The following is a 14,190-nucleotide window of genomic DNA, read 5'->3' as shown; positions in this document are numbered from 1 at the left end:
TCCTGTATTCCAAACTTCTGGGCTAATAACCACTTATCAGAGAGTGCATACCGTTGTTTGTTCTTTTGGAGGCTTCACGTTTCTTAAGCACAGCTTTTAACTTTACTGCATCTTGGAGCTAGTCCTGTGTCAGCACTTGGAGAACCTGTTTTGTAACTTGCTGGAGTTTCCTTGTACACCGCAGCCCCTCATGGTGGCCGCTTTAGTTGTTTCCAATCTCTTGCTGCTTCAGAACAAGCTGCACGCACCCAGCTCTCATGGGACTTTCACCTCTCTGCAGGTATGCAAGTGCATTATAGATTTAGCCTAGATTTGCAGGATCAAAGGTTGGTCCATGGGCAGCATTGGGCTAACACCAGCTTGCCACTCAGAAGGCCTTCTGCAAGTGTGTGTATCACCCCATATGCAGATTCAGTTCCAACACGAGGCATTATGTTTTTTATAATCTAATTTATCGTTAATACAAAGAATTCTCAACTAGGATTATAAATGCTGTTCCTATTGGGCCTTAGGTATGTGAAGAAAACCATGAAATTTTAACCTTATAAATACCACTTTCTATGTACGATACAGTGTAGGCTAGAGCAGGCCATTCAGGGCTCTTAGATGTGGAAATAGCAGTTTGTTCCAAAGCTGCCTGGACTTGTAAGATCACCAGGAGTTCACTCCCTCCTAGCCTTGCCCAGAGTACCCCAAAAACAAATCAGCAAAATCCACTGATTATTTCACCAGTTCACCAGCTGAGACTATGCCTGATTCTGGAGTTGGCAGCTTCACATTTTCAGTCAAAAAAGCCCAGGTTTTGATCATATGTAAAACTGGTGTCTAGGTGTGTATTCTTCGTTGAATTACCTTTATAGGTTAGCCCAGTGTGAAAGGATTCCACAAGTCATCTTACTTCATGGGAACATTTCTGCTTTGAGCTGAGCTGTTGGAAACCACAAGCATTTGTTTCCCTGTACTTAAGGGCCTTGTCCAGTCCGGCAGTCACCCTCCAGTTCAGGTGTCTGCCCTAAGGCAGGTCCTCAGGATACTTCTTCTAGCCAGCCCAGGGAGACCTCCAGAGTCCAGCCTCATACCTATAGCCACAGTGTATCTTCAATTCTAGTTTCCCTGGCTTTCCCACAGGTTATTTTCCGTTTTGCCCTGGCACTTTTTAAATATAAGGAAGAGGAGATCTTGAAATTGCAAGATTCGATGTCCATATTCAAGTATCTCCGTTACTTCACTCGGACTATCCTCGATGCCAGGTGAGTCCACAGGGGTCCTCAGACTCAGAGCTCTCCAGGAGGCAGTGGCACTCCTTCCTAGAAAAAGAAATGAGAAGGGCCATATCTCTGTCTCTGATAGGGCAGAGCCTTACAGAAGTGGGATGGTAGATAAAAAGACAGCCCTCAACTCTGAGGTTTCCCGAGGGACCAAGCCTTTGCTGATCCATGTAGTGATGCGGAAGCCTAAGCTGTGCTTCACAGGGATGCCTTGAGGCACAGAGGGGTTCAGAACAATCATGTTTGGGAACAGTGGGAGGGGCCACCAAGCTCGGGCCAGGGTGCTGGGGCTCATGGCTACATCCTAGCCTGCCTCCTTCGACTATGCTCAGGAATTTTAGCTTCATTCTAAACACAGTGGAAAGTCACTGAAGGATAAGAGGAGTGGGGCAGGGCCAGCCACTGGGAGGGTAGACAGTGACTGTTAGAAGTCTCCAGGAGGGAAGGTGGTGGCTCAGAGAGGGATGTCCTGAGGAGTGGAGAAAGTGGAACAGATGGAAGAGATTGGGGATTTTGAACTTGGAAGAACCCTAGGTTTCTGGCTTGAACAGCTGGAATAGTCCTGAATCATTTTCCCACATGTATACATACACATACCTCAAGCCACATGGTTATTTCTTGTCTGGGCTGCCATTTCTCCTAGGCCACAATTGGTGGTGGCTCTGGTTCTGGCAGCTGGGGTAGACATCGGCAGCGGAAGTGGTTGGCGGAAGCTACACCAGGTCTCCGGGAGGTTGACGCTGTTTTTATGATCTTTCTCTTGGCGAGTGCGTTTTCAAGATGATTTTAGGCTTAGTGCTAACACAAGACTAACCAGATTTGTGCTCAGTGAGAAAGGGTATCTGAGAGTGTTTGCTGTTCAAGACTGATGAAACATTCAGAATGAGGATTGTGTTCACATCGCATTGGTCAAGATTATTAAGAATTACTGAATGAATTCCCACATGACAGTTGATACTGTTGAGAGCATTTTGGTTCCAGAGATGGATTTTTGTCTCACCCATGACAATCTTAAGAGGGGTGTCAGGGCTGCCTGGAGATAAATCTTCCTCCTCTACTTCCTGTCACCGGTGGATAGAACAAGGCAGCTCCCATCTTGCGTGATCCTACAGCGCCACCTGGTGAATGGCTCATGATGCAGTTTCTCCTTTGCTTTAGAAAGTCAAGGTCACAGATCAAGAGCTCCCAATATGTGCATGAGTTCCAGTTCCCATCCCCCTGTCCTGCACCTTCCCACCTCCTGGGAAGTTGCTGAGGTTGCTGGTGTCTTTGATCCACCTCCACACTGGAGTTTTCGTACTTTAAGGAGCTGCCCATACTAGCTGGCTGAGAGGCAGTTCTGCAGAGTAGATAGGTCTTACATAGTGCTCAGGGGTTTCCATAGCCAGGTACATTCAGGTGACCCTGGACGATACAAGATTGAAGTGGTTGGTGGCAGTGGGGGGACTTCTTGGGGTCCATTAGGGGCTGAGCACGCAAGGGCAGTGTCTGGCTTACCTTGTAACGCAGCCTGGGCCATGTTACAGTTGGCTGTTTCCAACTAGAGGAGTAAACTAATAATTTAGTATCCCCTTTTTAACTTTCTGAAGAAAGGGCTGAGGTTTCTGGCTTAAAGAGCCTGTTGCTCATGTAAGAGGAAGGACAGTGGTGGCCTCCTGGTTCCCAGTCTCAGTGCTGTAACACTAACTCACAAAGCTGGGCCTGACACAACAGCTGGGCCTCATCAGCTGCCTTAACCTCCAGTACTTGACTGTCCTAGAACATAAGCGGAATTTGGCTTATAAAGAGAGCAGGCCAGTCTCACCTTTCACTTCCTTAAAGAGAAGCTGTTTGAAATATAAAAATGAGAAAGACACATATCCTTTGTACGCCTATACTAAATGGAGCTCAGGCCTTGGAGCAGCACAAGCCGACGAGGGAATGCACCCCTGCTGTCGGGAACCAAGAACATGGGCCTGGCAGAATCATTTGGGAAGTAGCCTACCCCTTGGTGTAGGAGAAGCTCCGTCTTTCCGTGGTACCCAGGAACCAGTACAGCAGACCCATGAGTGCTGGAGAACAAAGCCAGGCATCCAGGCCATCCTTAGCTCTATTTTTAATTACAAACGGTCCAGTGATTAAAGTGTTGCAAACTTAAGACATTGTTGTCAGTTGGTGTGTTGAAAGCTGCATGTACCTCTGTAGAGTTTATCTTGGTAAAAGTCACACTGCAGATAGGATCTGATGTCATCACCATGCCTAGTCCATTGGTGTCAGGGCAGTTTTCCTGAAAACTCATACTCATTGACACCTGCTATCTCTAAGTGAACACTAGACTATTAGTTCCTACTATGTGTAAGAACTGTACAGAATACACCCCCATTGCTTCCAATGTGCAGATGAAGAATCAGGTCAAAATGGGGATTCTGAGCTCACTGTGCCTTCCGCCTCTCTGCATAAGATGGGCCTGGGTTCCCAGGATGACATTCCCCATCACATGGCACATGTCCCTTACTCCCTTCTCTGGTCTCTAGGCAGTGCTCTGAGCACTCACCTGAACTCTGCTGATGCGCGTCTCTGCCCTTTGTCCTACCAGGAAGCTGATCAGCATCTCCTTTGGGGATCTGAACCCCTTCCCCCTGCGCCAGATCCGGAACCGGAGAGCCTACCACTTGGAGAAGGTCCGGCTGGAGCTGACAGAGCTGGAAGCCATTCGAGAGGACTTCCTGCGTGAGCGGGACACTAGCCCTGACAAAGGCGAGCTAGTTAGCGATGAGGAGGAAGACACTTGAATGAATCCCCACCCTAGGATGCTGCTCTTTTTGCCTTCCTTCGTAACCAAAAGTAGCAGAAGCACATCTCTGCACATCCGCTGTCAGATTGTAACATCTACAGCCTCTGGGTATCTGCTGGGCAGATGTCCAGAGCTAAGCTGCACTTTCTCATCCCCCATTTGGGGCAGGGGTCCATGTCCCGGCATTCAGTCATATGCATCATATGCTTGCTGCCTGATTGGTGACTCACCAGGTGACTCTTTCCAAGGGCTTGTTTACAGCATCTGCCAGTTGTGTGGGTGTTTCGCCCTGCAAAAACTATGTTCCACATCTCCCTATGCTCGCTCTTTTATCCAAGAGTAGCACTGTGGAGAAATGCGCAGGGGGCTGCAGTATGGCTGCTTCCAGGAGCAAAAGGTCACCATAAGAAGAGGGACCTCTTAAAAAGGCAAGCACAGAACTGGCCTCCCTAGAGAGCATGGGAGCCCTCTTCTGGTGGCTTCGCCCTGCCAGCCTCAGTCCCTTCTGGACTAGCCTTTGCCCTCCTATACAGCCTTTCAGACTGTAGCACTCGCCCTGCTCTGTAGCAGCCCCCATACTTCTCACTGCCATCTATTTTGCCAGCTGTCTGTACCAACTTGCAGTAGGGCTAGCACATCTCCAAGAGGTGCTGTGGAAAGTTCTTCTAGCTGGGAGCTGACTTGTAGACACCATTCTCCAAGTGTGGCTGGTTTGGGATTCCAGGGGAACCTTGCAGTAGACCCACCCCTGCATAGGAATCTCTCAGATCTGTGGCTTGTGGGCTCCTGGATTCAGAGCTCTAGAATCTCTCCTGCCCAACACTGTGTGGGGAGTGGGGCTCACTTCCAGCTTCCTGAATCTGGAAGCACCTTTGCTTGGGAACAAGAGTGACGAGCTCTCCTAGTCTCTGTTGCGGGGATCATCCTTGTCCTCAGCAGGGATCCGTGACCACTGTGGCCTCTGCATAGCAGACTCTGGGGACCTGGAACACTTCCTTCTGGAAGCCCAGAGCGGGTCTGAACAAGAAAGGTTATTTTTGCTCAGTCCTGGCGCATCTCTGATGGGTGGCTGTCATGAGAAAACATCTTGTTACACAGTATTATGGGAACACAAGGGAAACAGCCTTAAGTGGACTACTTTACACTACCTTGGGGGGGGGGATGGAAACAGTCCTTAGTGTAAACACACTCAGACAAGGAGCGGAGCAAGACAGTCTTGAGAAGTGCTTTTTCCATGACCCGTCTTCCTGGTTTTGTTGTCTGCTGTCTAGCACTTGAGTGGCTGAGTCCATTCTTCAGTATCTAGACTATGTTTAACTTCTCTAAAAGTTGCTTCATTTATTACCATGTAAAAGGAGCTGGTCTCTATATTTAGCCAATAGCCTTTGTCTATTTTCAGGTATCAAAAATATCATCCTTGTGTCTTTGGGATGGTGGTTCGAGGCCTGGCTTCTTTGGGAAGCTGTCTGGAGCTGGACTGGTCTCACTGTTGTTCCCAGAGCCTCCCTGAGACCAAATGCTGGAAGATGCCCCACCCCCTGTGAATGCCTTGGGGACAGCTGTTAGGAGGTGCAGTAGGATAGGGTTGGAGACCCGCAGCTCAGCCCCATGGCTCAGTTGCCATGTGAGTTTCCTACCAGAAGATGCCAGTCCAAATATGCATTTGATGTAAATGCAATCTTTGTGGCGGGCTGCTTTTGTTCTATGTGCTGGTGGAGGCAAAGTACCTCCTGATGCTGAGGACATGGCTTAGAACGTGTGCCTGGGTGTGGGGCCCTAAAGAATCTCTGGGTTCCAGCTCAGAGATTGACAAAAAATAAAATCTCCAGTATGCGCGGGTACCTATTCTGCCATTCCCTGAGAGACAGCGTTAGTTTCTCAGGCAGTTAGCATCAGTGCCCAGGTAAAAGTCTCAAGAGGTTTCAAAGGGAATGCACACTTAGAGGCTCTCCTCCCTGGAATAAACGACTCAGTGTCTTCAGTGCTGAGAAGGAATGGTTGCCCTCTTTCCAGTTTGGGGACAAAATGACAGACGCTCGTCCCATAGGCATGGGGCTCCAGTAACTGAGCCATCTTCTCCCATTCCCTCATCACCGAGACCTGTCTTCACCCTCCAGTGCTCCTGAGGTTCCAGGCTTCTCCCAGCCACCGTAATGTCAGGCAGTAACGTCAGGGGCTGCCTTGTGCTGCTTTTCATCTGAACCTTTACCCAGCATGACATGCATGGCTCTTGCCTGGTGAGCCTTGTGGGCTGAGCGACCCAAAGCACAGCCTCCAGCATGTGGGTCCAAATGCACATGCCACAGTAGGGGAGCACCCTGCCCTCAGCACCCCACCTGGTGGGACTTACCAATATCTCAACTGTTGATACTTTTATATTTTCACTACATTTTATATTTTTATAGACTATTTTGTATTAAGGTTTTTCTAGATCCTGTACTTTTATATAACAAGTTCTATTTTGTGTGCACAACTCTCCTGTATGTATTTATGTCAACCCGAGACTCCCAGATTGCAGGTCCCTCTTGTGACACCTTTTCCTCTTAACCTTGACTGTCGCCCTCTTCTGCTCACCCAGGTAGCCTCGGAGGCTACTTCTAGCCATGATGACAACCGAACAGTAGTAACTGGTCAGCATTTACTTCTCTGGTGTTAGCTGGGGTCTGTTAATATAGGAGGTACCCTGGGCAGTACCCAGTCATGTCTTGTTAGCTATGTTACAGTGCATGCCCCTTTCACTTGGTACAGTGATATCCTGATGCGGCCACCTCTGGGTGGGTGACTGGTCAGGAAAGTCCTTGAAGACAGAGGCTAGAGGCAAGCCCGGTGTATGAGGCTCTTCTCCTGTGGGCAACTGGGGGACTTGAGGGCACACTGCCAAGTGACTGTCCTTTTATACCACAGCAGCTTCCATGCTCACCCTTGAGTTAAATGTTAGACTTGTAAAAGGAAGAAATAAACTAATTTGTATTACATTCTGCCTTGAAAGGTAGTTGTAGTCATTTCTGACAGAAGCCTCTGCATGGTCTTGTGGTATGAGGTATACATGAGGGGCTTCTCCACTTTGGCAGCCTGATGATTTGTATGTCTCTTCCCTTGGTTCCGTTGGGTAGGAAGAGACAGGATGCCCTTACCAGTACTGGTAGACCTCAGTTGCCCTGAGTACAATGGGCAGAGGCTGAAGCCCTAAGTGAAATGCTGCCTGTATGTGGGACAGTTTACCCACCTCACCCCCTAGGGAGATAGGTACCCGTTTGCCCCAGCTGTGCATGCCTAGCCTGAGTCATGGCTTGTTTGCCTCCTGTCTGTGTGGACAGCTCAGGCCCAGCTGCCACTAGGGACTCCCCCAGACATCTCTGGAAAAAACCAAGAATGATTAGGACCAAATGACTTTCCATCAAGGGGGTGGGGAGGTTGACCCGGACCCGTCAGTGTAGGCCTGGACCTATTACACTGCTGCTGTTCTGTGGGAGACATGGATTTATTCAGCAAGGCTGGGGGGTGGTGCGCTCCTGAGGCCACACAGCACTAGAGTAAGAGCAGAAGCCAGAGTTGGGTCAGGGACCCTAGGGCTCTGCCACAGTGTCAGCTCCCCGCTGTGGATGAGTCTTGAGCAAGGAGATGGCTCTGCTCCCGTCTTTGTAAGAAGTTGCCATGGGGAGTGGATTAGGCAGAGTTATAGGAAGCCATTACTCAGAGTGGATCCCTAGGGCCTCTTTGGGCCCACAGGGCTGCTGCAGGCCCAAATAAGAAACAAACCCAATAAGAAGCCTCTCCACCCTCAGCATGGTTGTGCTTGGATGCACACAGGTCACTAGTGACTTGCTTTCCTGAGTGACCTGGTAGACTGCCTGACTTTGACCAAGCCATGCACAGGTGTACCTGGAGTCCAGAATAGGAGGTCGGGGCTCAAGAGCTGTACCAGGCCTGTACCTCCTAGGCATGTACTCCTGGGCCAGTCACTTCCCTCCACTCTGACCTTCTCACCTGTTCCGCTTCAGCGTGAGATGGCAGGAGCATATGGAACCCAGAGCTGGGAAAATATCTATTACTCCTGAGAGCATCAACCCCTGCTCTACCCTCCCCACTCCGAGGGAGAGCAAGTCCCACGATAGGTGCAGGTGGACTGACTGGGTCCACTCCCTGATGCCCTTTTATAGTCTCAGGGAGCCACTTCCAGTGTGCCTTCATGCTTCCATGTGCACCTCACTCTGGCAAATAAAATGGGACAGGTGCCCATCCGGAACCTCAGGGCCTCAAATTTGGAGGAGGGCCATAATGCCTTCCGGAAGACTCCAGAGGATGGCTCACAGCCAGAAGGAAGGGGCAGAAAGAGGCCAAGCCTGGGAAGAAGGCTTAGTTATCCCTGTCACTAACCAGGATCCTTTTCCAAAGTACCTACATGCCCAGACGCTCTCAAGTAGCACACCTGAACTGTACCTACTGTCTTGCCACCCCCTAAGAGACAAGACAGCCTGATGCATGAGTATGCATGACTCCATTTCTGTGAAACACAAGTCTCTGAGGACCTTCATGGAAGGCAGAGGTGTCTGGGAACAGTGAAACAGGACTCCCTGGACCTCTGCCAAGCTGTACCCCTTGTGAAGATCTTCCTGCTCACACCATCTAACCTTCCCTAGAAGCCACCTCCACCCCCTTCAGGACCTTGAGTGTCTATACTAGGCATCTTTGCATGGAACAGAGAAGCTGCTGTCTGCTCTGACTCCAACAAGGGACAAGGTAGTAGCCATTTGACAAGAAAGGTAGGTAGGTAGGTAGGTAGGTAGGTAGGTAGGTGTCATGTTAGAGAGTCTCCAAATCCAAGACAAGACCAAACCACTTTGAAAGGGTAAATAACTCATTTATGTAAAACAATAACCATTGTGCAAACTGTTAGAATAAAAAAATACCTTTTCTGAAAGGAAAGGGGGGTCCCCAGCCTGCCACTGTGCAGGGGTGGGGTTAGCACCATTAGGACACGAGGAGCGGGGCTCCACCGCAGCCTGTGGTGGGGCACTGAGGTCTGTGTGTCATGGGTCAGTCTGTGCATTCTGATGTGCGTTGGTGTATGCCAGGCCTCGGTTTACCGTCTGGCCACCTGCTGATGGCCTCGGGAAGGGACACCATGGCTGAGTGGGGGACATGAGCGGCAGCACTGAGCGCGGATGGTGGGCAGCTGGCAGCGGCCCAGCAGGCGCAGCGTCTCACAGAAATTGAAGGACAGGCGATCCCGCTCACAACCTGGAAAGGGAAGAATGGAGGAGAGGAGGTACAGTGGTTAGAATCGGTGGGCGTGGCCTCCAGAACCATACTTTGTCACCCAGTGGTTCAACTGAAAAGCCCCTCGCCCTATTGCCTTAGAAAGAATAGCAGCCAACAAGAAACCCAGTGTCTGAAGGATATCCCCAGAATCAGAACCCCGAGTCCCTAGCTCTTGTCCCTGCCTCACCTGCCCTTGGACTACTGACATAGTTGGGACTTAGCTTTCTGGAAGAAAAGTTCAAAGACCCCCATCCTTTACCACCTCAGGAGATACCTAAGAGCCTAATTAATGGTCAGCGACGGAAACCTCTCGGCCCCATCTTTGTCCCTGCTCACCCCTGGTACTGGACGGGACCAGGCCCAGCACTTCATCTCAGGCACAGCACTTCATCTCAGGCACTGTCAATATGCATCCACTCAACACTCTGCCACCTCCATTGGCCCCACATGCCTTTGCTGTCATCACTCTACTGCCCCTCCCCCGACCTTCCCAGTCTCATGTGGACCATGTTCACCCTGAACCTTTGTGTGGCAGGACAGCCTATTTATTTCATTGGGTGGTGAAGCCCAGAAAGTTGGACGTGGCCAAGGCCACAGAGATCATCAGTAGGAACCAAAGATTGGGTCAGGCCCCTGGTGACAGGGCACAGGGGAGGGAGAGTCTTAAGCCCTAGCTGTCAGGATCCGAGGTCTGGCTGGCTCTCCCGGGAAAGCTATTTTGGAAAGTGGCTTGCTTCCAGACCCTTGGCCTTCCTCCCAGTGCTACTGCTTCGCTGTTGCTGCCGCTGAAACCACAGCTGCCCAGACCCCCGCTTGCTTCTGCAGATTCCCTGGGGAGGAAGAGCAGGAGGGCAGCTGTGGGACCTGGTCTGGGACATCCCCAGGTGCAGCAGAGGGAACAAGGCAGCAGAGGAGCCCCTCCACCCTACCCTTTAGGAAGCAACTCCGAACTGTCACACTAGTTCCCCTGGGTGACCTCCGGCAGGCCTAAGCACGGAATGAAGGTTTCCTCTTGATAACAGCCCCCACCTCCAAGGGGAAGGACGCATGACTAGGCACGTGAGCTGCCTTGCCACGGTGATCACACACCCTGGGGTTTCCAAGATTTCCAAATGTCCTGTTGAACAGTCCCACAAACTATCAAAACATCCTGGATGCTCCAGGAACTTGCGATCCAAGAGTCTTCCCTGATTGGCTCCCTTCACTTGAGGGGATGTGGGGTAAAGGGGGCAGGGAGGCTCTTCACATGGGCATTGGGCAGAAGCCTAGTCACTTCCAGGAGTCCCTGCTAAGCCCACCCTCCCCGTTCCTTTTAGAGACCTTGCAAGCCCACAGCCTCCTAAGCCAGGCTTTCTGGTAGAGCCTCACTCGGTTCCTGCCCTCTCCCTAGCTGCACCACTTGAGACCATAGCTACTGGATTTTCTGCCAACCCTGAGTTTGGTGTGAGAAAGAGAAGAGCCATAGGCACTATCAGTCCCAAAGGCAAGCTCTGTGGTACAGCATCCAGCGTAGCTGTGCTGAGTGTCTTAGAAGTCTGTGGGGTAGGTGGAAGGAGACGATGAGAGAGACACAGGCAGGGATGGCTTAACAAACTCAGGCTGGCATCTCCCTGTTCCCTTGAGACAATGGGATTCAGGGCAGAATGGCAGAGCAGTAGCTACTCTGGTCCTGAGCCAATACCACCAGGAACCGGCTGATAGACTGTCCTGGGAACAGGTACATCAAACCAATAAGTAAATGCCAAGCTCTGGGTTCCTTCAGGTGTTGGCGGTGGCCTCAGACTCCTCGTGCTTTTGCAACAGAGGACAATAATGGCTGCCAAAACTGGGAGGGCGGGGGTAAAAGTGGCCTAGCCTTCACTAAGGAGGGGCCCTGGCAATACTGAGTCCTTCACCCGCAGAGCCCACTGATACAAGAGTAAGGATTGACCGCCCCTAATGTGCATGAGGAAATGACAACCCAGATCAGCAAATAAAGCCTAAGACTACACAGCTGGCGATCAGGTACCCAGGTGTGACTCAAGGGCCACACTGTTTCCTGTGTTCAGCACTACTGGGGACAGCTGGAGCTCCAGGAAGAAGGTGATTTCCAGAGCTACCTCTGGCTCAGAGCTTTCCTCCATAATGGCCCAGCTGGCCAGGAAGCGCAGCAGTAGCAGCCTGGGAGATAGTCTTTCCTGTGGCCCCATTGCCACCGAGTGTCCTTCCTGTGGCCCCATTGCCACCTCCGGCAGTCACCCTCCTAGGAGTAGGGAATGCCCACAGCCCAAGGACATCTTCCCTTCACTGTAGGGACTAAGACCCCAGGGGAGAAAAGCTTGACCCATCTGAGGTCAGGAGGCTCCTTCCACTTCCCAAGGCTACCAAAGCTGCCTGCAGGATGCCTGAGTAGTTGGGATTCCCCTTGGCGGATTCCCAGTCTCGGATCTTGGCACCCTGTGGCCTCCCAGTGATGGTGACCATGCGGCTTGAACCAACTGTAAACAGAGCAGCAGCTGTTCTGGAACCAACATCTAGAGGATTCTCCAGTTTCCAGCCATCCTCCCCTTCTCCCACCATCCCCAAGAGTAAGGAGACACTCACGTGGGGGCTCAAGCAGTTCACAGTCCTCAGTGGCACATGGCCGTGAGCTCTCAGGCCACGCCTCATGGCTACACAGGTCGCTGTCTTCCTCTGCCAAGCCTGTCTGAGTGTTCACACATTTGACCAGACGCCGCTGAACACCACCACCGCAGGGGGCCGAGCACTGCACAGGAGAGTGGAGAGAATGGCTTCAGGACAGCCATCCCAGTCAGGGACTGGCCATCACTGGACAGCACCACCCTCTCCAGGAAGCCATCCCTGACTAGAGCCTAGGGCTGACCCCACTGTCACTAGGGGCATCTGTCCTTGCAATGAGGGCACAATACGAGTAAGAAGTAATGCAAAACACACTCAAGAGGCCTCCACAGAGAAGGTAGACCCTGGGATGAGGCCCCTTGGTGCCCATGAGACACAGAAGGTGTGCTACAAGCACAGAGAGAAAGACAAGAGTGTCTCAGGTGTGGTCCCCACCCCGAGTCAGCCCGTTCTCAGGATTAATCTGTGCTGGCATAATACAGGCTTGCTATTATAATTCCCGCAACATGGTCTCTGCACTTCAGATTTTTCCAATCCTTCTCCATGCTGCTCCCAATTTAAAGATGAAGGGGAAGAAAAAAAAATAGCCCAGCAAGGCAAAGCACCTGCCCAGAGTCATTCAGCAGCCAGTGGGTCAAGCACTCAGTGAGGTTCTTGAACCAATCAGCACCCAATAGGCTCAGCAGCAAGCTGCCCTGCCCTGGGGGGTGGGGGGGGCTTCTCTACTCCCCCTCTGCCACAATGGTCTTTGCTCCATTCCCTGAACACCCCATCCCTCCCGCCTCAGGGCTCAGCGATGGCTGTTCTCTTTATCCCTCTCCTTAGCATCACTGACTCCTTTAGGTGTCAACCCAAAGTCCCCTCCTCGAAGGACTTTCCCCACATGGGCCACTTTTCCTCTATCTGATTTTCCCTGGCAAGGTACAAGGACTTGATCTGGGCACAACTGAATATTGAGTGGGCCACGGAGACCAGCACACAGCACACACAACAACAACTCATCCTTCTAAGCCCAAGGGACCAGGGCTATCTGCCAAGGATTGCTCCCAGCTCCTCCCCACAAGCCACCCTGCTCACCTGACCCCAGGGCCCTACCACCCACTGAGTGCAGGGGTGGGTGTTGCAGGGCCTGCTGTTGTTAGGTTTCAGCGACTCCTCACAGAGGCCCGGCTCTGGACATGTCACCAGACGCTGCTGTTCACCACCACCACAAGCCTCAGAACACTGGAAGAACAGGGAGGCATCAAGTAAAGCCAGGGTCGGAGGGCGTCCTCAGTCCCCACCTCCCCAGGCCCAGACCTCACCTCTCTCCAGGAGGAGGTGTACCAAGGAAGGCAGGGCTGGGTCCCACAAAGCTGATGGGTGGGTGGTTTGGTAGGCCCGGGCTGACAGTGAAAGGGCCGCAGCGGCCGGAGGTCCCGTGTGTCCACACATTGTACATCCCTTGTAGAGGAACCTCCACCACAGTTTCGAGAGCACTGGAGAGCAAAGAATAGACACAGAGAGACGTTCTATGCACATGCATGCAACATGACCCATTGAGGCTTATTGTACAGCAGGGTTAAACCTTCCAGCTTAAGCCGGGCGGTGGTGGCGCATGCCTTTAATCCCAGCACTTGGGAGGCAGAGGCAGGCAGATTTCTGGGTTTGAGGCCAGCCTGGTCTACAGAGTGAGTTCCAAGACAGCCAGGGCTATACAGAGAATCCCTGTCTCGAAAAAACAAAAAACAAAAAACAAAAAACAAAACAAAAAAGCCTTCCAGCTTAGACCAAAGAGTCCCAGAAGACGTCGACACCAGGTGGCAACCCCAGGGGACAAGACAGATGGAATTAGGGTGAGCGGTAAGAGAGTCTAATGGTGGGTGATACAAGAACAGAGGAGGGACAGCAAGGCAAGCAGGGCCAGGCCATGCTGAATGAAGAGCTCCAAGAGGGCTGAGGACAGGACCGGACCAGAGTACAGACTGTGGCATGACATTAACCCTGCCCTGCTGGTCTTCCAACCACACGCACACGGGACCCAGGGCTCCCTGCTTACCTTACTCCAGTTGCCCGCGCGCCAGGCAGCACAGGGCCTCAGATGACAATGGCGGGCCGGCTGGGGACGGCTAGAGAGGGTGCAGTCCTTGTCTTTGCCAGAGCTGCAGCGCACTAGCCTCCAGATGGCGCCCAGGCCACAGGTGGTGGAACACTGTGGGCCACAGATACTCTAAGCCCAGCAGCCCATCACCACCAGGACCTCAAACCACCCCCACCACCACCACTACC

General features: G+C 51.9%; 2 protein-coding genes across 3 annotated transcripts in view; one reads left to right on the top strand and one right to left on the bottom strand.

Annotated features, from left to right (window-relative positions):
- Tbc1d2b (TBC1 domain family member 2B) overlaps window positions 1-7,016 on the top strand; it is a 69,552-nt gene extending 62,536 nt beyond the window's left edge. The window contains exons 12-13 of the mRNA XM_031345654.1: window positions 1,129-1,250; window positions 3,844-7,016. Coding sequence (XP_031201514.1) covers window positions 1,129-1,250; window positions 3,844-4,039 — 318 coding nt within the window. The 3' untranslated portion in view covers window positions 4,040-7,016. The remainder of the gene's footprint in view (window positions 1-1,128; window positions 1,251-3,843) is intronic.
- Window positions 7,017-8,889: 1,873 nt separating this feature from the next.
- Adamts7 (ADAM metallopeptidase with thrombospondin type 1 motif 7) overlaps window positions 8,890-14,190 on the bottom strand; it is a 37,174-nt gene continuing 31,873 nt past the window's right edge. For both annotated transcript variants that reach the window (XM_031345652.1, XM_031345653.1), the window contains 5 exons: window positions 13,961-14,113; window positions 13,227-13,400; window positions 13,000-13,146; window positions 11,887-12,049; window positions 8,890-9,282 (listed from right to left, as the gene is read on the bottom strand). In XM_031345652.1, the coding sequence (XP_031201512.1) occupies window positions 9,125-9,282; window positions 11,887-12,049; window positions 13,000-13,146; window positions 13,227-13,400; window positions 13,961-14,113 (795 nt within the window). In that variant the 3' untranslated portion in view covers window positions 8,890-9,124. The remainder of the gene's footprint in view (window positions 9,283-11,886; window positions 12,050-12,999; window positions 13,147-13,226; window positions 13,401-13,960; window positions 14,114-14,190) is intronic.

This window comes from Mastomys coucha, unplaced genomic scaffold (genome assembly GCF_008632895.1).
Source record: "Mastomys coucha isolate ucsf_1 unplaced genomic scaffold, UCSF_Mcou_1 pScaffold23, whole genome shotgun sequence".
Taxonomy (NCBI): Eukaryota; Metazoa; Chordata; class Mammalia; order Rodentia; family Muridae; genus Mastomys; species Mastomys coucha.
Note: the sequence above shows the minus strand (reverse complement) of the source record. Positions and strands in the feature narration are given on the sequence as shown.